Source organism: Bufo gargarizans, chromosome 10, assembly GCF_014858855.1.
Source record: "Bufo gargarizans isolate SCDJY-AF-19 chromosome 10, ASM1485885v1, whole genome shotgun sequence".
Lineage (NCBI taxonomy): Eukaryota > Metazoa > Chordata > Amphibia > Anura > Bufonidae > Bufo > Bufo gargarizans.
In genome coordinates, this window is record NC_058089.1 from 83,554,521 (window position 1) to 83,580,385 (window position 25,865).

General features: G+C 44.2%; 1 protein-coding gene across 1 annotated transcript in view; it reads left to right on the forward strand.

Annotated features, from left to right (window-relative positions):
- Positions 1 to 420: 420 nt before the first annotated feature.
- Positions 421 to 25,865, forward strand: part of SMPD3 (sphingomyelin phosphodiesterase 3) — a 63,536-nt gene continuing 38,091 nt past the window's right edge. The window contains exon 1 of the mRNA XM_044270933.1: positions 421 to 1,776. Coding sequence (XP_044126868.1) covers positions 451 to 1,776 — 1,326 coding nt within the window. The 5' untranslated portion in view covers positions 421 to 450. The remainder of the gene's footprint in view (positions 1,777 to 25,865) is intronic.

Sequence of the window (25,865 nt, forward strand, 5' to 3'; positions counted from 1 at the left end):
ATTAGCAGCACTTTGTACTTTTTAAGAGTTTTTATAAATCTGTCTGTGTTTGGAATAAACACTATTATTATAATAGATATTTATGTTAATATACATACCAAAATGAACCAGTCATTGTTTTGTCATTTTTCAAATGTCAATTTTTTGAAAAATGCAAATTTCCATTTAAAATAAACATTTTTTTTTCTCTTCCTCTTACCCCAGAATACCTTGCACAGATATGAAGGCCTCAATCAAGCAATGACACACTTCTGGTTACAAAAACATCCTTGCCCTAGACATATCTTTAGTTATTTTGACATGTCAAGGTGATATTTGACAGAAGTGCATATTACTCCATTTTGGAGAGGGACTTGGGGTGGATCCTGCCTGCTTCTCCCTTCATCCATTTAATTCAACAAGAGTGACATCATGCAGAAGCTCTCATGAAGAGGACACCACTGAGCTGAGATGGTTTTGCACACTACCCCCTTCCCCAGTAGCTTCCTGTCATTCCTCAACTCCCTGTCTTGGGCACTAATTTTTCCTTGCTTCTGGCTTGGAGACCGTCTCCTAGCCTCTTTCCTGCCAACCACCTATGAGAAACGTCAGCGGTCTGATGATCCCTGTTACTTCCAGGCACTTTGTATTATCATCACTACCCCAATATACCTGGCCTTGCTCGTCTCCTCTCTCCCCTTTGCTTTTATTGGATTCCTGGTATGGTCACCTATCCAAGCTGTTCGTAGACCCTATATCTACTCTCGTCTACAAGACAAGGCCAGGGCCAGTGGAGAAAAGCTGCTAACGGAATGGAGAGCCACAAGCAGCGCTAAGAGCTTTTGCTTTGGTTCTGCCAATGTGTGCCTGCTGCCGGACTCACTGGCCAGGTTTAATAACCTCTTCAATTCTCAGGCACGGGCCAAAGAAATTGGGAGGAGAATACGCAATGGCGCTAGCAGGCCTCAGATCAAGATTTATATAGACTCTCCAACCAACACATCTATCAGTGCTGCAAGCTTTAGCAGTCTAGTTTCCCCACAGGGAACAGATGTCACCCACCGAGCAGTCAACATGGGTATGAAGAGAACTACATCCATGGAATACAAAGTAGAAAATTCTGGGGAGAACAGTGCTGAAGAGGGAAGGGATGGGAAGAATGGTGGGGATATGGGTGAAGGGGAAGATGCATGTATTATTCGAATCGGTGGTGAGGACAGTGGTAACATATGCGACACGGATCCTGATCCTATGGGTGGACATGTCAATGTGGCCTGCTTGGCTGAAACAGAACCAGACTTTCAAAAAAGCCCAACCTCTAACCATAAGCACAGGGAAGGGGATGGTGGAAGTCTGGACAGCTGCACCACTTCCCGTGAATCCCTAGTCAAGGGCAGAGTGGTAGATGGAGCTACTGACCAAAGCAGCATAAATAACAAACTTCTGTACAAGGCGTCAATCATTAAAAAAGCTGCAGCCCGCAAAAAAAAGCATACGGACGATATCCTTGACCATGAAATCTCTGCCTTCTTCCCAGCCAACCTGGACTTCCTCTGCCTTCAGGAAGTATTCGACAAACGGGCTGCAGAGAAGTTGAAAGAACAGTTACACTATTATTTTGAGTATATTCTGTATGACGTGGGGGCCTACAGTTGTCACGGCTGCTGCGGATTTAAGTGTCTGAACAGTGGGCTCATGTTTGCTAGCCGCTACCCCATACTGGATGCTACCTATCACTGTTATCCCAACGGGAGAGGAATAGATGCGCTGGCCTCCAAGGGAGCTCTGTTTATTAAGGTGAGTCACTGACGTGCATTCTATGTGGATGGCACAGTAATATTTATATGCTGTCACTACTCTGCATATCGCTTGCAGTGAGCAGACTTCTGGACGCCATTTGATAGGGTTTTAGTAGAATAGACAGATACAAACTCATGCCCAGATTGATGTATGTAACACTTAATGAAATCTGAATACATTTATTATTGAATTTATGAAGGTTGAGGTTAAAATGTCCATGTTTCACATTTTTCCATAAATAATGTTATAAGCTGGTAAACATCATTGATCATCTTATTTCCAGCTTCTGCTGTCTGGTGCAATATATAGCATTCTATGCATGTCACCATAAGTAGGCATTTTCTGGTGCAGCGTGTTCACAGAGCTTTGGAAACATTTATTTTGTTGTCGAGATGGTCAGTCGTTATCTAGGATTGGATCAGTCATGCATTGCACTGTTTACAATGTTTCTGTTAAAAACCCAATTTTTGCTCACAAGGAAGAATTGTTTGCTGTTAAAAATCTTTAGGTTGCGGGTACATGGTGACTTTTACCGTAGCTAGTGTTAGGGTGGCCACTAGCTTCACCTAAGAAAGCGGGACCTCACCGGCCATGCCTGAAGCCACGGCCACCTCGTGAAGCCACACCCTCGAATCCGTGAAGCCAGGGAGATGAGCTGGGGGCAGCCGGGGTGCTTCTCTTCTCTTAGTCAGCCACAGTGAGCCATATCTGCGGCACTAGTGACTGGCTGGGGGTGAGAGAAGCCTCAGTCAGTTGCTGCAGCTCACGCTCACACAGCACAAAGCTACTGAAAGGGTGGACATCCCTGTGTCCGTCCAGGCACTGCGCCAGACGGAGAACAGGAAGCCTGAAAACCGGGCTGTCCAGCCGGGCCTAAAACGGGACATCTGGCCACTTTAGCTATTGTTGAGCGACCAAAGATCGCTGTGTAGCACTGCAGCCTCACAAAATAATAAAAGAGAATGGGATCACAATACAACTTGCAGGTAGCACAAAAAATCCAGCAGTGTGATGGCAAATTGCAGGTCATGGTCAAAGTCAACATGTAGCCCTGGACAGCTCAGGTGTAATAAAGAATAGATCCAGTGCCACCACTCTGGTTCTCCTGCCATGGCTCTGTTTTCCGGCACCAGCAGTAGTGATCAGTGATGAGAGGCAGGGGCAATATTCTAATTCGCAATATTTCGCTAATATTTGGCAGAATATTCGTCATATATTCGCGAATTCGAGAATTCATGATCTCCAGTCATTATTTTCTTGATTGCGAAAATCGACATTGGAAAATTCGCGATAAAAATTCGCTATACGAAAATTCGCGATCAACACTACTCCTAAAGTCAAAGATAGTGCAGCCTTCTCATTGGCCCACAAGCAAGAATATTCGCGATTACGAAGATATAGCACTATATTCTAGATATTCGCGAATTCTTGAAGTGCCAATATTCGCGATAAAAATTTACAATTAGAATATTCGCGATCAACACTAGTGGTGATATCATGTCCACAACACATGACCTCTGAAGCCAATCAATGGCCTCGTCACTGTACCTCTAAAGGCCAGTAATTGGCTGTAGCAGTCATGCGTGGTAGACATGATGTCACCACTGCAGCCAGAAAAACAGAGCTCTGCCAAGACAGGACAGGTCAGGTAAGTAATCATCTCTTTATTACAGCACCAGGCGGCAGAACAGACAAAGGGAGCTGCTCATAGCGTAAGTATATTCAGGCATAAAATATTAAAATTACAGCGATACTGATTATGCTCAACTTATTGTGTTCTGCTAGATTAGACACAACACCAATGGAGAGCCTTCAATAAAGAGTGGTTGATGCAGCCTATCTTCTAAGGGTCCTCTCAGTATTAGGGGGACAACCTTCCAGGGGAGAACAGCAAGGGGAAGAAAAATGGGCAGAACAATTTCTTGTCTACCTTTGTGTGGACATCACTTGATGCAGCCATGGCCGCAATTGTCAAACCAGAAACTTCTTTAATTCATACCTGTATAAAGCTACGTGTTTCGGAGTGTGGATACTCCTTTTTCAAGTCTCAGCAGCTTCACTAGTGACTACACGCTCCCTTTTTTACCTCTCACAACTGTAACCTCTGTAGTCCTGAGAGGGGAAAAAAGGATTGATGCTGCTGAGACTTAATAAAAGGAGTATCCATGTTCCAAAACGTGTTGTTTTATAGAGGTATGAATAAAATAAGTTTCTGGTTTGACAATTGTGGCCATATTTGCGCCAAATGATGTCCACACGCAGTTAGACAAGAAATAGTTCTGCCCACTATTTTATACTACAGGTCGATCCCCTGAGTTGTCCTGTTTTCTTTTTAAACTGGACACCTCCTTTAACTTTAAAGCTGACCTACCAGAAGAAAATAAGAAAGTGACAACCAATATTTAATATCTCGCAGACATATAAAGCCTAAGGCTGCACTATTGAGAGATTTAGATGACAACCAGTCCCAGGTTTTGTCAGCTTCACTGTTGTCATGAAGACCACGCAAGGACTTTTCAGCTCTTTTTCATATTTTGGTTTCTGACAACTACAGGAAAGTTACATGTACACACGATGGCTGCAGAACAATGCCTTTTGCTGTTTTGGAACAATCTCTGCGCTGTCATTGGTCCCAGTATGTTTCTAGCCTCAGGAGTCTATGTAGAGCCTACCTGCAATTTAAAATTAATAGGATTCTGCATATTTGTAATGGTCATCATCTGAGGATCTAAAGTTAGTGACTACCAGGTCCAGATACTCCCCATGTCCCCATGTAAAATAAGTTTTTTTTATTTTTTATATTGGAGTCTATGGGTGACAGACGCCACTGTACGGTCGATATTTGTTTAGAGGGTGTGGTATATATTCATTTTTGGGTTTGCAGAATAGGGCCACAGTGGTGCACTATTGCCTTGCAGTGTCAGGGTCCTGGGTTCAAATCTGAGCAATGGTAAAACCTGCATGGTTTATGTATTACTTTTGTGTGTGGATTTCCTCCAGGTAATCTGGTTTTCTTCCACACTGAAATTAGAGGGTTTGTGCAGCACTACAATATTGATGGCCTATCCTCAGGATAGGTAATGACGCTCTTGCGAGTACTGCTTACGCTTCAAAATTACCTGTGCGTCGTATCGCTTGCAGAGGAGCCGTACTGTAATTACAACTGCTCGTCCATTCACTTCAATAGGATAAGCAGTTGCAATTACCGTACTCTGTGCCAATCCACCACTTGATTAAACAGGGTTTGATTGCAGCCTGTAACCACAGAGACACATACTTTTGCACAGGAACTGTAAACACAAAATGATAGGATAGTTTTAATTAAGGCAAAGACCTTCGGAAAGCAAAGAGATCCTACAACTTGATCTGTAAGGCTAAGTTCACATCAGCGTTCTGGCTTTCTTTTCTCCTCCATTATAGGAGCAGGAGAGCGGAAAGGAAGGATTCTGCACATAACTGAGCCAAACGGAGCCTACTGGCCCCATAGACTATAATGGGGTCCATTAGGTTTTCGCTGCTGCAGCTATAGTTTGTTAGTAATCAAGTAATCTATTGATTAATCCAACAATGAATCGAGTACTCTAATAAGAAAAAACTAATGCAAAAGAACGTTTTCCTTTATAAAATGTCATCAGAACCCCAGTGCCATTATCAGACCCCCAGTGCCATCAGTCCTTTGTGCCACCAATCCTCTGAGCCATCAGCTCCCTATGTCATCAGTTCTCCGTGCCATCAGTCCCCCAGTGCCATCAGCTGCCTCATGCCATCAGCCCCCCCTTAGTGCCATCAGCTCCCCCCAGTGCCATCACCCCCTAGTGCCATAAGCTCCCCCCATACCATCAGTCCTCTGTGCGATCAGTCCCCCAGTGCCTTTAGCTCCCCCCAGTTCCATCACCCCCCATGCCATCAATCTTCTGTGCCAGTCCTCCAGTGCCATCAGCTCCCCCCGTGCCATCAGGCCTCTGTGCCATCAGTCCCCCAGTGCCATCAGCATCCCCCAGTGCCATCAGCTTCCCCTAGTGCCATCACCCCCCCATGTCATCAATCCTCTGTGCCATCAACTCTATGTGCCATCAGTCCTCTGTGCCATCAGTCCCCAATGCCATCAGTCCTCTGTGCCATCATCTCCTCAGATGCCAGCGTGCCCTCAGCTCCCCCAGTGCCACCATCTCCGCTCCTAGTCTCCAGCAACCCTTTAATACTTACCTCTCCTGTAGGGGCGCCGCTCCACAACTCCTCTGTCTTCTTCTCCACGCGCTGCACTGTCGTCCTGACGTCACGCAGCGTCAGGTCATAGTGCACGCATACGTGCACTATGTCTCCTGATGATGTGTCAGGAGGATAGTGCAGTGCGAGCCGGCGGGCCGGCAAGCGGTTCACTCCTGCTTTGTGGTCACATGACACAAACGAATCCTCGATGCAAAAAATTTGCATCAACTATTTTTTTGTGTCGAATTACTCGATTCAATCGAGTAATCGTTTTAGCCCTATCGCTCAGAAGAAGATTTTTGAAGCAGAGACAAAAGTAGTGCATGCAAGACTTTTGTCTCTGATTCAAAAATCTTCCTCTGAGCAGAAACCCAACAGACCCCATTATAGTCTATGGGGTCCGTAGGCTCCGTTATGTGCAGAATCCGTCCCTTCCAGTCTTCTGCTCCTATAACAGAACAGGAGAACAGAAAGGCTGAACACTAATGTGAACTCAGCCTAATGCCTCGTTCACACGTCAGTGTTTTGGTCAGTGATTTCCATCAGTGATTGTGAGCCATAACCAGGATTGGAGCCTCCACAGACATAAGGTATAATGAAAAGATCTGCATCTGTTCTGTGTTTAGAGCCGCACCTGGTTTTGGCTCACAATCACTGATGGAAATCACTGACCAAACACTGATGTGTGAATGAGGCATAAGGAATAATGTATTGCAAGTGTGGATGCCAAATTGAGAATTCTGCACTTTTTCTGGCCCTGATCAAAGTCACCTGTAACATAACATAATCTCCACCAATTCAGATTACAGACCATGAAATGTAGTTGTAGCGTACAATTGCAACACTGGGCAATATTTAAGTAGCCCATGTTCAGCATGAAACTGTAGATGGTGGTATAAAAATGGCAACAGGATATATTATAAAAAGAAAAACAAAAGACACATTATTCACATGTTAATTCCCCCACTGATTCACCGCCCATGCTCACCCCTGTTGGTCTTTGTTTATATCCCAGCCATGGTGCAGTGATGTGACCACTGCAACCAACCACTGGCTGCAACAGTGATGACAGTAAGCTTGGTACTTGACTGTTGCTGGCATGTAATCAAAGAAAGACTGGGGACCCAGAAGAATTGGCTCTGGATCGGCAGGGATATAACAGGTGAATAATGTTTTTTTAGGTTTTTTTTTTGACACCTACTGGCAGATTTAGGCACTGACCGGGTGGTCACACTTTCCATGACAGCCGTAACCTTCTGTCTGACGGATCCAGACTCTCCTGCCAGGCAATGTAAATCCAGCACCTCCAGCTGTATGGGAGCGGGTAGATATTCCAGCTCACGTGGTAAGGGAACTTGGATAGCCCTCTCTCTTGCTGCTGCTACTTTCCACTGTAGTTGATAGACACCTTTTGGGCTGTAGTAAAAAGTGGAGGTGGACACACAGCCCATTTGACAAACAGGTGGCTCCGGCAATCCTGGAATGAGTGGCTCTGGTTGATTTCGTTCTCGGAAGCGTAGCACACCATCTGCCGACCGCTGCAGACATCGCACCCCCCCCAACAGCAGTTGGGTCCTTCTGCCGTCTCCAGTGCCGTCAGGGGTACTACGGTTTTCTCCATGAGGATCACAGCTACGGCAAAGGGCCCCTGGAGGGACTCCATAGGGGTATACTCCACTCTATCCCCTTGTTAAAGACTGTGCCTTGCCTGGGGCAGATAATAACGTTTCACGGAGTGCCTTCCCACAAAGAGCTCCCATCCAGTTTTCTCATCCATGAGGAAACCACTGCCTCATTGGACTGAGAACCAGACTACTGACACGGTTCTCCACTCCAGGAGAGGATCTCAAGGCTGCGGTCGGTCCCATACAAGTATGGCCTAGTCCTCTATTGCTCGCTTGTATTCCCACATATTGGCAGCGTGGACTGTCACCTCCTTGGGCACCATCGGGTTGAGGCCTTGAAAGGTGCCTCTCTTCCTGGGTGGCGGAGTGGTAACTCCTGCCACCTCCGCCGCACCAGCTAGCACAGGGAAAGCTCCGGACCACGGCTTCGGTCTCCGGACTACCTGTGACGCTGCTATCTTGGGCGCAGTACTGCGCGATTCCGGCAGTTCATCGCCGTAGCACATATTGCTCCAGTCTGGCTTCAGAGGATGTGCCATGTTGCTTCCTTGATAAGCAATACCAACTGGTGAAGGAGAAGGAGCTTTAGGGGTGGAGTCTCCACTTCCTCTCTCTGCACTAAGATGTCGCTCCCTGTAGGCAGGGCTGGATTCTCCTGCTCCAAATGGAGGTGTTCCTCTATTTTCCCGCTTCTGGGCTGGTAGAAGAAGCTGCGCCATCATCATTAAATATGGCTAATTAACCCTTCAGATGCAGGCGAGCACAGTTTTGCACCTACTGCTCAGCAATAAATTCAGTAAAGTCATTTTGAAAGGGTATTTCGTCAATTCTATAGGCAGTATTATCCAAGGGCACACAGATTTATCTTGTTCGTATCCTGTTCTATAGGCTTTGTGGTACAAGGACACACACGTAAATCCTGTTTGTGATGTCAAAATTGCAACAGCGCCTCCCCCAGGGCCCTTTAAGAGGAAAAAGTACTTGTTTTCTTGAATCCATTTGCAGTGAAGCAACAAGGGCACAGAGCCCCTTTCAGTGATATAGTGGATGGTACCCAAATGTAGGAATGCCAGAGTGGTGTAGGGTAGCCTATAATGTCCCTTAATGTTGGTGCACGTGTCCTGGTGCTCCTACCTGTATACGGGGGACCCCAGGCGTTGGCTCCAAAGCCATGAAAATGGGGGTTGTTGATGAAGGGGATGATGAACTAAATTGAGTCCAGACCTTGTAATGAAGTTGATAACAGCTTTACTTGAATAAAAGTTTCTCCAACAGTTTACAGACTTTGTCTTGGTTCTAGCAGGCGTTAGCATTAACTGTGGCAGGCAAACTCCTCTCTGCTGTGGCAGGCAAACTCCTCTCTAGCTTTCTCTAGATGCTGCAACTTCTCTCTGTAGTCTGATTGTAAACTGGTCCAGGGAACTCCTGGCTTTAGAGGCTTCCAGCTGTGGACTCTACATCCAGCAGAACTGGAGGTGCTCTAGCTGGCTTAGAGGGGTGTATAACCAACGGAAAGGAGGAAAGGGGACATTTAGAATGGGCTTGGAGCATTTGATTTAAAGCGGGGAAAGAGTTGTTACCACGTTCAAAGATATCCTTGTTCAGCTTGGGCCCCCCAACCTCATGTGCGTGGGGCGTTTTTTTTTTTTTTTGTGCAGCTTCGCATTTTTGGAATGGTGTATACAGAAGCTTGAAGCTTTAATATCTGGATAATCTTGGACATTAATACCACCCCTCCCCCCCCCCCCCCCCCCCCAGTTATATTTGTAAGCCTGCTAATAGATCATGGCCCCCAAAATCAGTAGAAAATCTGGTGAATTGTCCTCTCCAAAATGCTGCTCAGGGAGTAGACCAGAAGGGGGATCATCCAAGATTGATAAATATGTAAAATCACCACCGGCTAAAACAAGGATGGCCTCTAGAAATATGCAGGGAGACAGTACTAAAGAAAATAATCATGACCAGCTTGTTGAAGAAAAAGCCCAGGAATTGGGTCAGTTGGGGATACCTATCTCCACTAATCCGTCAGAAATAAATAATCAAGATGTGCATATCTTGGGCAAAATCCTCGTCCATGTTAAGAGATCTAATGAGGCTTTAGAGAATTTAACAACACAAATAGGATCTGTAAAAACTGATATATCGCTTATTAGACATGACTTAAATAAAGTACGATCTAAACTCCAAGAACTAGACGCTGTTACCTCAGACTTGAAACGAGACATTTTGCTTCTAAAGGAGGAAAGGGGGGTCCTAAAAGCAAAACTTACTGGATATAGTTGGAACTGCTGGAGCTGGTGTTTTTTTTTTTTTTTTTTTTTTTTTTTTTAACACAGTATGTCGGTTAAGATATTATCGTGGAATGTACGAGGTATGGGGGATAAAGTTAAAAGATATGCCATTTTTTATTTGATTCATAAACATCTTCCAGGTACAGTTGGTCTAATGGAAACACATTTGACTAAGGATACCATTCAATGTATTAAAAAGAACTGGATGAGTTCTTGTTACCATTCAGTCTACTGTATACTAGTTATTCAAGGGGTGTTTCCATATTGATACATAGAAGGGTTAACTTCAAGTGCATTTCTATATCTAGTGACGGGGAAGGGAGATATATTTTTCTTTATGGGATATTAAATGGCACAAAATGTATCCTTCCATTCGTCTACATTCCTTCACCATACTCTCCGTATATACTGGGTCAATTGTTAATAGTTATGGAACAGAGAGAAAATTGTGCAACCATTTTAATTCTGTAATGGATATAGAACTGGATAGGATCAGCAGTAGTAGGGGGGGAAATGCACCTTGTAGATTTACTTCTCCATTGGCAAAATTCTGCAAAGAAACAGGTTTTGTTGATATTTGGAGGTTTAGAAATGGCTCTACCAAGGCCTTCTCTTGTAGTAGAACAAGTGGTTCCATGTCTCGTATTGACATGGCGTTAATCAACCATGGGCACGCGGGCAGTGTGGTTAAAATATGTTATGAGCCAAGGGCGGTCTCTGATTACTGTCCTTTGTTGCTGGAAATCGATCTTGGCTGGAGTAGGAGGAGTGTAAATTGTTGGAGGGTTAATCCGCATTGGCTGAGTCTCATTGTAGAACACCGATCTATCCAGGAGGAGAGTTCTGCTATTTGGAATATCAATAATAGCTCTACGAAAATGTATTATGTTTGGGATGCTATGAAAGCTTTTATCAGGGGAATCTTAATGAGAAAGATAGCATCCATGAGGAGGGATTTTGCGTCAAGAGAAAAGGAGCTTAAAGAAGAGGTAAATAGAAAACAGCAAGTATATTATGAAAATCAGACAGATGCTAAGAGAGAAGAAATGATAAATGCTCAGCGAAAGTATGGTGATTTTATGTATGAAAAAGCACAACTTAAGATTTTCTTTTCTGGTTATAACACCTTTAGGCTGGTAGGCTTGGTAGGCTGTTATCTGCCATTGTTAAGAATCAGGGCAGTCCCCCCTCTACACTTGCAATAAGGTCATTACAATGTAATATTCTTCATAGTCAGGAAGAAATCAGAGACGCCTTTTATTGTTATTTTGCAGGCTTGTATAGAACTGAAAGTAAGGAACTGAACAGGAGATAGAAGAGTACTTAAATCACATTAAATTTCCAAGGCTGATGAGCAGAGATCTGCTCTGGATCTGCTCGATCTCTGTGATCGAGCTACAGAGTGCCTTGAAATCAATTCAAGGTAATACTTCTCTGGCTTCAGATGGGTTACCATTTGAGGTCTATAGGAGGTATTGGGAAGTGCTGCTCCCCTCCTGGGGGAGCCCGGGAGGTGGGTTTCCCAAGATCTATGATGGAGGCTATTATTGTGTTAATAGGCAAAAAGTGAAAAGACCTGTTGGAGGTCGATGCATACAGACCAATATCTCTGCTTAATACAGATATTAAAATTATCGCCAAGGTATTATCTATTACACTTTTTTGCCTTCCTCTGGATCAACTTGCAGGATGACAGGCCGAACTGGATGGACAAATGTCTTTTTTCGGACTTATGTACTATGTTACTATGTTACTCAGAAAAGTTATAGAGTCGATTATACATCCTGTTAAATGTGGCTTCATTCCGAGAAAGAGCACTCATTATAACATAAGGCGTCTTTTTTCTAGTATGTGCAATGAGCAGGACACTGGTACAGTGGGTCAGCTATGCAGTGGGTCAGTATATATGTGTAGTAGTTCATGACGCCAATTGCAGCTTGCGCAGGTACTGTAGCAAGGCCCTTTAAGATGTTATAACTCACGTACCAGGTGAGGAATGCCAGAGGGGGGTAATATCTCTGTGTAGCAGATATGGTAGTGTCAACGGTGTCTCCTACCTTGGTACGGCTGGACTCCTGGATCCTGGCTCACTTGCAATAAAATTGAGTGTGGTCAGTAGGAGTAATGGTGGAATAATTGAGATCCAGACAGGAGATATAATCCAACTTGTCTTTACTTAATAGCAACAGATATCCATACGAGTTACAGCAATAGTCTCTTGGGTCCCAGCAGGTATTGGCAATATGTGGCAGGAATTTATATCTATTCTGCTTCTTATCATATGCCTAGTGAATCTGGCAGGTATTTATCTTCTGCTCTGTCTGTATTCTGCTTAGTAATGGGCCTGACTAGCTGAGGAGGAATTTGGCTTCTCCTGGACTCTGGATATGTACTCACAGGACTGCTCGCAGGGAATGATGTCGTCCTAGAGATCTGAAGTTCTGGAGGTTGTTGCTTGCTTGTCACCAGCTGAGGTAAATGACTCAGGCTGGGAAGGTGGATCCTCGCCTCAGCCGAGGCGGGATCCAGGGTTGGGATCTCTGGTTCTGGGAGCTCCTACCAACACAGCCTGCCCGTGGCAGGGGTGGCTGGTACACTAACTAAACTTCCTCTCCTCCTCATGAGACAGGACATGGGAACATCCCACTTCTGCTCACACTGGGGAGGCTAACTTGGAATGGACTATTCCAGGCTAGATATACTAAACTGGCTATGGACTGCTAAACATATTGCTGAAACCTGCTGGTGAGCATGAAAATTACAGCAAATTTATGAAACAGGCATAGAAAATGCACATAATGGAGAATGCAATGTTAGATTACACCAGACGACTATACCCATATACACCTGACATGTTGTAGCAGGGGAAACATAGTTTAGTGACATACTCTGGGATGTTACATACCCGCTTACTTTAAGTTAAGCCGTCCTCGGCGTATGCCAAGAGGGTGGAGGAATCAGCTCTGGGTACCCAATAAATACAAAGTGCTGCGTGAATTACATATAATGACAGACATAGACAAAACATATAACGGCTTTCTCGAGGTTCCTGCCCGCTACAGTAAGGTGTCAAACACACAGTTTCCTTCTCTTGGTATAACCAGGTAACCTAAACACTTCACAAAGCAAAACCTTTACTGACTGACTTTGTATGGGGGTGTCTTTACTCTGTAATCCCACCATTATGTAAGGGAATGCCCGCAAATAGAAGGGTGGCTTTATCCTGTATTCCCTTCCCTGCACCATAGCCTGAAGAAATTTGGCTTGTAGCACGATCACTATGATGACTAAGAGGAAGCTAAAGTAGGCCTCTAAGCTTTGAGGTACCATACCTTAGGCAAAAGAAGCTCAGAAGGGGAGGTATTTATAGTCTCTGTGTCTTCTGGCAAGTCACAGGAGGAGGGCCTTTAATCCCGTGCGCTCCTGGAAGTGAGACACCTCAGGATGGGAACAATCCTGAACATAAAACAAGCGGGAAGGAGCAGCCTAGGGCGTCTAAGGATTCCCGAAGCAGCAGGGGTACCTGTGAAGTAACTGGATCTGCCTGGACTTACCACTTGGTCCTAACCGGGTGTAGGCCATTAGTATACAACGTCCCTATGATGACAGTCCGTATAAGGGGGAAGAGAACAAGAGCTGTAAAAAGGTACACTTTAAGTAAGTTGCTACAATTCTGTTAAGTGCAATGGTTAAGTGCAATCATTAGAAACAGTGCATAAAATCACATTGCTGCACCTAGAAGGAGAATACACACAATGGGCAGGTTATCTTGAACGTTGCATAATTTGTAAACAGGTACAATAGTGCAAAATTGTTACAATATAAGATCACAAAGAGCTCAGGTATTACGTTTGAGTCCTTTCTTTGGGTGCAAACTTTTACGTTGCAATAAAACATTTTTGCAAAATAGTGCAAATTTTAATACGAGGATAGGCTCAACAATAACTTGAGTCCTGTTTCCTGGAAGTGCTTTAAGTTGTAGAATCCTCTGGAAACTGATAAAAGTCAATTTGTAATCCACAGGGTAAAAGTTAATTGTAATCCACAGGGTTAAAAGGTAAAGGAGCAGCAAACAGGCTATCAAGTAACCGGAGAAAGGGGATAAAACACTGAACTTGGACATGAGGGGTTAAGTGCTGGGGGAGTCCTAACTGACATGACCATCTGGATGAGGACTAAAACAGGCAACCTGTAACAAAACGTTAAAAGCACACAAAAGCCAACAAGTCCTCACCCGTCAGATATCAGTCCATGGAGTGGCTCCCAAATGTCACTGTTATTTATTTATTTTTCTTTTTTAGGGGACACCTTTTACAGAAAGGTATCCAGCTCCTCCTCGCTTCTGGAGCTGCTGAAATGCATAAGAGGTTGTTCCTGCCTCTGGTGGTAGCTCATTGGAGCTGCCGTAGTGGTACGCCAATGCCCTCTGCTGGTGGCTGCAGGTACTGGCTGTGCTGACAGCCTGGAAAACGCGGCAGTAACACGCAGTAGCCCGGAATCTCCAGCCGGCACAGAGGGGGATAGGACCTCTGGCTGAAGGGGCTCAGGAAGGGTTAGGAGCGGCTGCCTGGGGCTGTTTCCAGGGCAGGACGTATGGTGGCTTGGCATATGACTGTACCTTAGGGTTAAACGTAAGGACCAAATTGTTTATCTGTCCTACCGTCAGGGTTGGTGGTGCAGCCAAACCTGGTATAAGAGGTGCCGGCTCAGGTTGGGGTTTCTCCTTAAATTGCATACGGCCATCAGGGGTTTCCTGGAGGCACTGCACTTTGGGATTGAAAGTCAGGACAGAATTATTTATTTGCCCCACCTGTAGAGTTGGAGCCACAGGGATTTCAGGGCTCACTATGGGGACCTCAGGATTGAGGCGTCCCGCTCTGGCAGTAGTAGCACTGGGCGGCGGAGTAGAAGTTCCGTCCGCCTCCGCCGCACCAGTAAGTGTCCTTGACGGAGCAGGCCTAGGCCTGTTTGGGGTATCGGGACCCTCAGGGAGCACGGCAGCTCCTACCTGTAGTTGCGGCCGGGCAGCCGGTTCTGGTGCCTCCTGGATGTCATCATGGACTTCTGGCGCCATCTGGTTCGCTGGCTCGTCCACGGCGTGAGTAGCTGCGTCAGCGGCGTCCTCTGCGGGTGCTGGCTTGACGTTGACCTCATTTCTCACAGGCGCGTCGGCTTCCGCGGGGGTGCTTCCACGGCCTCCGGGAACTCCATCACGTCCGGGCTCTTTGCTGCAGGAACCGGGACTTCAGCGGCGGCCTTTTCCAAAACCTCCGGGATGCTGGATAAGGTAGGCGGCTTGGCTTTGTGTTGCAGGGAGGGATCCACGGCCTCCGGCATGATAGCGAATACAGAGGGCCCACTTTTCTTTAGGACCTGGGAGACATGGATCTCCGGTGATCGTTCTTCGTAGACAGGTTCGCCACCAAACGCCATCTGGTTCCACCGTGGCTGGGGAAATGCCATCTTTTCCGCCTCTTCAATCCACCAGACTGCTAGTTCCAAGGGTGCGGCCCAGAGGGTGGAGTCTTTATCACCTCTGCTTGCACTAGAAAGTTCACTGGGGGCAGTCTCTATTTTTCCCCCTCCCAGAGGGGCGTATTCAATATCTTTGCACCTTTGAGGGGGAGTTACTATATTTTCCCGCGTATACGGCAATTTCGCGCTCTTGAGAGGGCGTTCCTTTCTTTCCACGCTTCTGGGCATGAAGATGAAGTGCCATTTTAACAAATATGGCGAATTCAACAATAGCGAATTAACTCTTTGAATGCTGGAGTGCACGTCTAGCGCTTTCTGGACCAGCAATTCAGCAATAAAGTCACTTCTCAAGGTATTTACACAAGCGGCAGCACTTGCAATACTGTAGAACATGCGGTCGGATACGTTTCATCACACAATTGGATCCGGTTCTGTTATCAGGGATAGCACACAATTCAATCCGATCCTGTTCGTGATGCCACTTATGCAATGAGCAGGACACTGGTACAGTGGGTCAGCTATGCAGTGGGTCAGTATATATGTGTAGTAGTTCGTGACACCAATTTCAGCTTGCGCAGGTACTGTAGCAAGGCCCTTTAAGATGTTATAACCCACGTACCAGGTGAGGAATGCCAGAGGGGAATAATGTCTCTGTATAGCAGATATGGTAGTGTCAACGGTGTCTCCTACCTTGGTATGGCTGGACTCCTGGATCCTGGCTCACTTGCAATAAAATTGAGTGTGGTCAGTAGGAGTAATGGTGGAATAATTGAGATCCAGACAGGAGATATAATCCAACTTGTCTTTACTTAATAGCAACAGATATCCATATGAGTTACAGCAATAGTCTCTTGGGTCCCAGCAGGTATTGGCAATATGTGGCAGGAATTTATATCTATTCTGCTTCTTGTCATATGCCTAGTGAATCTGGCAGGTATTTATCTTCTGCTCTGTCTGTCTTCTGCTTAGTAATGGGCCTGACTAGCTGAGGAGGAATTTGGCTTCTCCTGGACTCTGGATATGAACTCACAGGACTGCTCGCAGGGAATGATGTCGTCCTGGAGATCTGAAGTTCTGGAGGTTGTTGCTTGCTTGTCACCAGCTGAGGTAAATGACTCAGGCTGGGAAGATGGATCCTCGCCTCATCCGAGGCGGGATCCAGGGTTGGGATCCCTGATTCTGGGAGCTCCTACCAACACAGCCTGCCCCTGGCAGGGGTGGCTGGTACACTAACTAAACTTCCTCTCCTCCTCATGAGACAGGACATGGGAACGTCCCACTTCTGCTCACACAGGGGAGGCTAACTTGGAATGGACTATTCCAGGCTAGATATACTAAACTGGCTATGGACTGCTAAACATATTGCTGCCACCTGCCTGCTGGTGAGCATGAAAATTACAGCAAATTTATAAAACAGGCATAGAAAATGCACATAATGGAGAATGCAATGTTAGATCACACCAGATGACAATACCCATATACACCTGACATGTTGTAGCAGGGGAAACAGAGTTTAGTGACATACTTTGGGATGTTACATATGCAAGTGACGGGGGGGGGATGTGCCTCCGCTCCATCCTGAACTGGATGCCACTAAGGCCTTTGACAGGGTGGAGTGTGGCTTCCTCTGGACAACCAATGAGGAATTTTGGAATAGGAGACTATTTTATTTACTTGATAAAAATATTATATACAAACCCGACGGCTCGAATTGGTGTTAACGGTTTGTTAACTCTATCTGTTCTATTATCGAAAAGTATGCGTCAGGGATGCCCCCTATCTCCTCTCCCATTTATTTATTCTGTTCTTAGAACCCCTGGCATTACAGATCAGGCAAGATGGTTCAATAAGAGGTTTTGGAGAGGTTGGGAGTGTAGGAAAAGTGTCTTTATATGCTGATGATATTCTATTTTGTTTGGGTGACACCCCAAATACTTTACCGAATATTATTTATAGTGTGGAGGAGTTCGGGGGTACGTCGGAGGTAGGAGATTATCTCAAACAAGACCATTTTGGAGGGCATGATGTTGGATAACATAGGGGGAGTGAGGATATTGGGCAGTACCTGGGTATAAGAGTCTCCTCCTCTATAGATGGTTTTGTCCCACTTAAGATCAACCCGTTAATTAAAAAAAATAAAAGCCAAGATTGCGATATGGTCTAAATTGCCACTATCAATGGCTGACAGAATTTCACTTATCAAAATGATGATCCTCCCTCAATTTTTGTATCAGTTTATGGCTGCACCAGTTTGGATTGATAATAGCACAGGAGGATTGGGCATACCTTTTTTTTTTAGAGGTTACCACCTTTCAGCCCAGCTACAAAAGATAGGGGAATGGCAGCTTGACCCCGTGTTAAAAGACTTGGTCTATAACTCACATAAGATACAATAATCACCGAATGGCACTGCATCTGAAGTTAGCATGGTGGTGCATGTGTCCAGGGGCTGGCGTCCCAAACAACAATAACGAAGAAAGGACTGGAACTCACAAATTGTTGTAGAAACAATTTGTGAGTGCCGGTCCTTTCTTCATTATTGGTCTATAACTCAGGATATAAAAGTATATTTGTGTTGCTGGAATTTGGACAATTGAAGCAAAGGAGGGGACCTACATGTCGTGCCATGGTGAATCTCCTTATAAAAGTGTGAGATTATATGAGAAAGCTGTTAGAAGTTACTGCTGCACTAGACTTCACGCCACTTTGTAATAGGGGTGAAAATAATTGATAGTATTCATTAGAATATCCGTCAGGGCCGGGAGATTTATTCGGTTTTAGAGATTTGATCGTAGCATCTACTTCGGAAGCAGATATTGGGCAATTGAGCTCTGCAATTTGCTCAAGATTTAGAGAGGGGAGATTGACTTTTTGAAGAAAAGAAGCAATTTTCTCTAAGGACGGCTGGGGTGTAGAGGAGTCTCTATTAAGGTTGTATAACTTAGAATAGTATTAATTAAAGGCTTCTGCTATCTCGTTTGGGTGCGTAATTCTAGACATTCTGTCGGGAGCTAACATGTAGGGGATATTTACCTTTTGGGTTAATGGCTTAATTTTCCTCGCCATTAACCTACTCGGTTTATTGTAGGATTGATAGTATGAAAGTCGCATGGTGGTCATGGTGGTCATCTGACGGGACTTCACACCACTTTGGGGAAAGGTTCACTTGGGTGAATTTTTTAATATGTCACAAGATAAGTTTTTGTGTTCTTGTGTTCAGTGTGCTGTCCGCATCCGCACTTCCATTCCGCGACCCCACAAAAAAATAAAACATGTCCTATTCTTGTCCGCAGACACAGACAAGAAAAGGCATTTCTATTATAGTGCAGGCCATGTGCGGTCTGCAAAATGCGGAACACACATGGCCGGTGTCCGTGTTTTACGGATCCGCAATTTGCGGACAGCAAAACATTTGTGGACGTGTGAATGGACCCTTATAAGTGGTGTACAGCCCAGAAGGAACCTGTACTAAGACTACCAGTATGCCAGACAAAAAAATCCAGCAGCATGTCTATAAAATGTTCACCTTTATTGGATCCAATTAAAAGCATAAAATCCAGCGTGGTGCGGGATACACATGCTATCCTTAGTCATGGCATGACAGTCTGCAAGAAGCCTATTCGGACAATGTTTTAAGGACAGATGAGACTAAAATGAAACATTTTGGTTTAAATGTAAGGCATTATGTTTGGAGAAGGGAAAACACTGCATTCCAGCATAAAAAAACCTCATCCCATCTGTGAAACACGGTAGTGGCAGTGTCATGGTTTGAGCCTATTTTGTTGTATCTGGGCCACGACAGCTTACCATCATTGATGAAACAATTAATTACACCAGCAAATTCTATAGGAAACTGTCAGGACAGCTTTCCATGACCTAAATGTCAAAAGAACGTGGTTCATGCGCCAAGACAACGACCCTAAGCGGACAAGTTATTCTACCAAAGAATGGTTAAAGAAGAATAAAGTTAGGAATCGCCAAGTCAAAGTCTTGACCTTTATCCAATCGAAATGTTGTGGAAGGACCTCAAGCAAGTATTTCATGGGAGAAAACCCACCAACATAAGCAGGTGTCGGGTGTATGATAAGGGGTCCCTAAAGGTACATGTTTTTCGTAACGCCAGTTGCAGTGAAGCAACAAGGGCACGGCGCCCCTTTTAGTAATATAGTGGATGGTACCCAGGTGTAGGAATGCCAGAGTGGTGAAGAGTGGCCTACATGTCCCTTAATGTTTTGTGCATGTGTCACAGTGCTCCTACCTGGATACGCTGGACCCCAGGCGTTGCCCTCCGAAAGCAGAAAAAGGGGTAGTTGAATTAGGGGATGAAGAATAAATTGAGTGCAGACCTTGTGATGAAGTTCAACAACAGCTTTACTTTCAATAAACGTTTCTCCAACAGTTTCAGGCTTTGTCTTGGTTCCAGCAGGTGCTAGCATTAACTGTGGCAGGAAAACTCCTCTTTGCTACATCTGTTGCTCTCTGGCTCTACTGTGCTGACAGGCTTAAATAGAGTCTCTGCTTCTGCAGGATGCTGCAACTTATCTCTTTGTAGTCTGACTCTAGCTTAATCCAGGGAACTTTTCCTCCTGGCTTCAGAGGCTTCAAGCTGTGGCCTCCACATCCAGCAGAGCTGAAGGTTCTCTAGCTGGCCTAGACAGGGCTCGTACAACAGGGATGTGCACCTGCTGCACACCTAACCCTTAGGAGGGGATAGGTTGAACTGACTTTAACTGAACCCCACCCTTCCTGCAGGAAGTGGGACTGCCCATTCCTCCACAGAGGGGGGTGTTAGAATGGAATGGAAAGCTCCATTCTACCTAACTGTAGCTCTGCCGTGTTTGCTGCCACCTTCTGGTGAACCAGGAGAATTACACTTTAACATAACAGTTACCAACATTAGAAATGCACAGTGTTTGGACCTGAAATAAATACATAGGATGACATGAGATTAGCCCATTAGCGATAGTAGCAGGGTGCAGAAGTATACACTGGGGCGTTACACATACAGTAGCATAGTTGAGACGCTTACGCATTTTGGATGAAGTAGAGCCATCCAGACCGGATGTTTCTACTTCATCCAAAATGTGTAAACATCTCTACTAACTATCCACAATGTTTTAAGGATGCAAATATAAGATCTATTGTGTTTTAAATACGTGCTGAAGACTTTGGATTTAATAGAATTTTTTGCATCCTACCTGTGACCAACTCAGGAATTTGTTTCCTCCCTGCACCACGCTCAACGGTGGTCTTTGAGTTTCAACTGTCTGGTGAGCTGATTACTACACTTGTCTCCTTTATTTATTGACAGTGATAAGAGGTGAACTTGTTTTGGATGGAGGAATGAGCTAAATTGCCTCCTAGCGGATGTGTAGGACTAATCAACTATTACTGGAAACAGGGGGTCACACTGGAAACTGAAAAGAAAGGTTCACATACTTTTGCCACTCACAGACATGTGATATTGGATCATTTTTCTCAATAAATAAATGGCCAGGTCTATGATTTTTGACTCATTTGTTTGATTTGGTTTATTTTTAAGACCGTTTCACACTAAATAAATAAGTGAATTATTCGGGTTATTATGGTCGTGTGCATACCTAATATATGTAGTTTTTGTTTAGTTTTTTTATTTAAAGAATGTATTTTTTGCAGATATTTTTTTCATTTTTTTATTACATTGTTTAAAGCATTTTTTTAAATCCCATTTTAGGATTATTGTGTTATGATTTTATTTTAAACCTATACCGTATTTTAGTTCTCCCATTAAACCTGTCCTGCGAAAAACCTGGGAAAGGCATTTACCCTTTCATCACCACTGCCCCCTCAGAATGCTCTAGACCCGGGGCACTAGCCTACAGTATGTGCTCCATTGCCTGACAATTCAGTAGGATAGCAAGAAATGAAAGAAAATATGATTGCATGACATACAATATCTTTAAAATCACTGCGGCGCAAACAAGTCCTTCATATTATTACATTATTCCTAAGTCACAGCATTACTAATTACAAGCTTACGATAAAGTATTCCAAGGGAAGAACCAAGTTGTATGGGGTGAGCTCTGTTCTGTGGCCACAACCCACAACTATTTGTATCACCCCAGAGAGACACTGTTGAGGTTGCAGTTGTATTTCATGTTGAGGCCCTCTAATTCTACAGGCTGATGACCTGCTGTGGGTGGCATGTGATGCCCACCTGCTCCGGAATTGATTTTATCTTTCTGAATGTGAGGAGATGTGATTGAACTGGGAATTTAGAGGAAGTATGAGCTCTAGGTGTTCAGTCAGTGACATATGGCAATGAGGACAATAGATGGTGACAAACATGAAAAAAGCTTATACTATTTTATATATGGGACACAAGAAAAAGCAAGAGAGTCAGCATAACATAACCATTGCAAATTCAAAATTAATAGAATTGAGATCCTAGTTAAGCTCTTAAAATTAAATGGGTTTGTGCAGGATCCTAAAAAATTTCATTTATTGTGTAAACCTTGTCTAGTCTTCTACAGAGCATAATAGTGTACGTGTCAACTTTTCCTGAGTCTTCACAATCTCCATGCTCCCGCTGCCCTCCATTGTTTACAACCTAAACTTCCAGGTTGTGGGTGCAGATGAGCAGCAGCCACAACATTTCCCATAATGCTGTGTGCTGCAAGATCAGCCAGAAATGTACACGCCTACTGCACCCTTCCCTGGAGCAAAACTCTGCCCACTACACCCTCCACCATCCCCTTGTTGTTTCCTCCCACATAGCTTCGATGTGACAAGCGGTGGACTCCGCTTACCCTGCTTGCGGATTGAAAGCGTCAACCAGCCCTTTCCAAGATCTCACGTCATGACCATTCAGGTGGGAAATTTGATAGAGGGGATCATGGGAGGCCTGGTTTTCGATGTCAGTGGAAATTCAGTCTCCACAGAGGGCGCAGCCACGAGACCACTCTCCCAACAGAAAAAGTAGCAAGTGCATAAGTTAGTTGCAGGGCCTGGCAGGGGAAAACAGGGATAGGGAAAAATGTATACCCAGATAACCAATTTAATTTAGACCCCAACCAGACCTATTCAGACCCCAGATCAGACCCCAAAATTAATTTAGACTTTAGACCAGACACAGAAATTAATTCAGACCACAGACCACAAAAAGAATACAGACAGCAAATTGCTCTATTTACTTAAAGGGAATCTGTCCCCAGAAAATTCATTGTTACACCAGGCACGATGCCTTGTAGGGCTAGTTCAGCTGAATGTAATGATGCCATTCACTTAGGGATCTATTGCTTCATTCTCGAGAAAAAGTACTTTTAATTCATGTGCAAATGAACAATTAAGTGCACCAAGAGTAGACCCTAGCCACCCTGTGCACTGTTCTTCCTCCTGCTTCCTCTGCCAGCCCCTACTGTACCTGTCCTTCTTGATTGATGGGGCCAGGCAAAATAACTATTCAGGAACCTGGCCCTGTTCACTTCTAACAGTGCAGAGCTTGTTGAGGATGTCACCGTTTGTGAAACGCTTGGTAACAGTGACCATGATATACGGTAATTAGATTCCCCCTGAACTGTAAAAAAAACTGTCTCTGGCTGAGAGGACAAAAACATTTATTTTTAAAAAGGCCAATTTCCCCAGATTTGAGGGCTGCACTTCAACACATGGGAGACTGGGAGCAACTATTGCCAGATAATAGCACAGGTCATAAATGGGAGAGCTTTAAATCTACTCTGGGTAATTATACTGCATAATGTATCCCTTTAGGTAATACGTATAAAATGACTTCAATTAAACTCTACATGGCATACTGTTAAAAGAGCAATAAACAACAAAAAAAGCACTTCAAAAATACAAATCGGAGGGGTCAGCTGTAGCCTTTTAAAATTAAAAGACGCTTAATAAAAGGAAATAAAAATCATCTAAAATACAAAATGAAAGGCAAGTGGCAAAAGAGCACAAAACAAATCTCCAATAAATTCTATAAATATATAAATGCAAAAAAACCAAGGTCAGAGTCCCCACTAAATAATGGTAACTGAGAGATTGTCACGGGAATCAGGAAAAGGCAGAAAGAGCTGCTAAATGGGTTTTTCAGCTATGTACAGTATATAAAAAGAAGATCTGATATAATTGGTACCAGGGCTGTTACTATATCAAAGTAATAAACAAAATTGTCTGAATATAGACATGGTCCAAGCTAAGCTAAATAAAGTAAATGAGATCAAGGTTCTGGGTCCACATGGATTACAACCAAAGGTTCTTAAAGAACTCAGTTCAGATTTTGTGCCCCTGTTCATATTTTCTTAGAGATTTTCTAGGGATTGGTACAATGCAAATGTGGTGCTCAAACTCAAAAAGGGTTCTAGGTCTTCAACAAGTAAATACAGACCTGTAAGTTTTAAGAGGTTGTCTCAGTTCAGCAAATAGCATTTGTAGATACAAGGCACTTACTACTGTATTGTTATTACCAATGTTGCCTCCTTTGCTGGCTTGATCCATTTTTTCCTCACATTATACACTGCTCGTTTCCAGGAGCTGCAGTGGTGGTGGCTGGGACTGAAGCTAAAACTTTTCAGCAGTTTTTGTGATACGTGTGGTCAAAAATCTATTTGCAGACTATCCCTCCTGGGTTCAGTCAGCTGATGGCTCATGTGAAGCTTCATCTCTGATCTCCTAACCTCATAAACATTCATTTAAGTCATATTCTTATCAGTTTGATAAGAGCTTAGCTGCAATGCCTGTTTATGAGGTCAGGAAATCAGAGATAGCATCTGTACATGAGCCATCAGCTTAGGGAACTCTTGAGGGATAGTCTGCAAATAGACTGATTTTTAACCACATGTATCACAAAAACTGCTAAATTTTTTAATTAAGACCAATAAAAAAAAATGATATTTAGCCCCAAATTAGTAAAAGTCAATCATAAAAAGATGCCCCGAAGGTATCCATAGCCTATAAGGACTGTGGAACTAAGCCATGCTTAAGCACATCACCACCACTTTTTTCACACTATAATTTTGCTGCATGAGACCAGGATAAAATAAACACTAAAAAAAGAATCCATGTGTCATACTCAGGTCGAACATTAGGCAATTAGGCGTAACATGGCCATGTGCATAAAGCCTAGAAGACAGAGAAATAAGTCTACTGTCACGAATACAGGGGAGGGGAGGGACACAGAACTAGGCCTCAAGGCTAAGGAGAGGAAAAAGGTCACCTCCTAGGAAGCCCCTAAACCTGGCCCTGACTCCTGGTGGGAAAATACATACCCTGGAACCTAGACCCTAGGAGCCCTGAAATTCCCTAGGTAGTGGCAGAGAATGAGACTACTGGTTTCTTCCCAGGCACCTCCCTGAGGCCTAGTAACAACAAGCACAGGGGAAACAACCAAATACAAAGAGCAGTACAACTTATCTTATAGAAAATGGATGAGCAGGAACACATGTAAGGTCCACACAGCAACTCTTCCAAATCCAAGAGAATATCAACCACATGGTATGAAGTGTGAGACCAAACTAAGTAGGGAATGCAGTAATGACAACGGGCTGCACCTGACAAGAGGTGTGGCCATTACCAAACCACAACACTGAGAATCAAGAGACTGTCAGTTAACCTCGCGTGCAGTCAGTCTCTTTGATCTTCTAACCTCTGTGACAGAAGGTACCATGACATCTACATGCTTTGAGCTTAAAATCTGTTTGCTAAGGATGTCTTGCCTGACAATTACATAAAAATGGCTGTACTTATTAAAAATACATTTTGTAGAGAGAAATTTATTGGAGGGCCTTATAAAATTGCATTGTCATCGGACCATGGTACTCTGGTACTTCCACAAGAATGTGAATATGTACATAACCTATAAGATTATCAGACTATTTGACCACACATCTAGTCTAAGGCTCCACATAGATTTTGTTGCTTGACTTCCCTATCCATAGGAACACATTGAGCCACTTCTAAACGTAGAAAGCCACCTTCAAAATCAGTTTCAGATAGAGCATGCCGCCATGTAAGGGTAGGTGCCCTCAAACATTGCCATATCTTTTTTATGAAAACCTGGTCCTCTAATCCTGAGAAATACATCTTTAACTTTGTATATATGGTTTTTGGTGCACCATGTGTGGGGCTGTTCCATTTGGTGCACCATGTGTGGGGCTGCTCCATTTGGTGCACCATTGCTCTGCCAGTGACACCGCCCAGCTCCTTCCTCTCTTGTTTGATTAGCAGTCCCTGAAATTTCAGAGCCGGTAGCAATAATGCAGGTGAGGCCAGGTGCTACAGAGTGGCCCCACCCACAGTGCACTAAAAATCTTATTTGAATAAAAATAAAAAGTTGCATTTCTCAAGATTAAGCCACATGTATATGACCATAAATTCGGGCCGCGTCTGATACACATTTTTTGCAGATCAAACGCAGACCCATTCATTTCTATGGGTTCTCAAAAAATGCGGACAGCCCATGAATGTCATCTGTGTGCTGTCCAGATCCATTTGTCAGTAT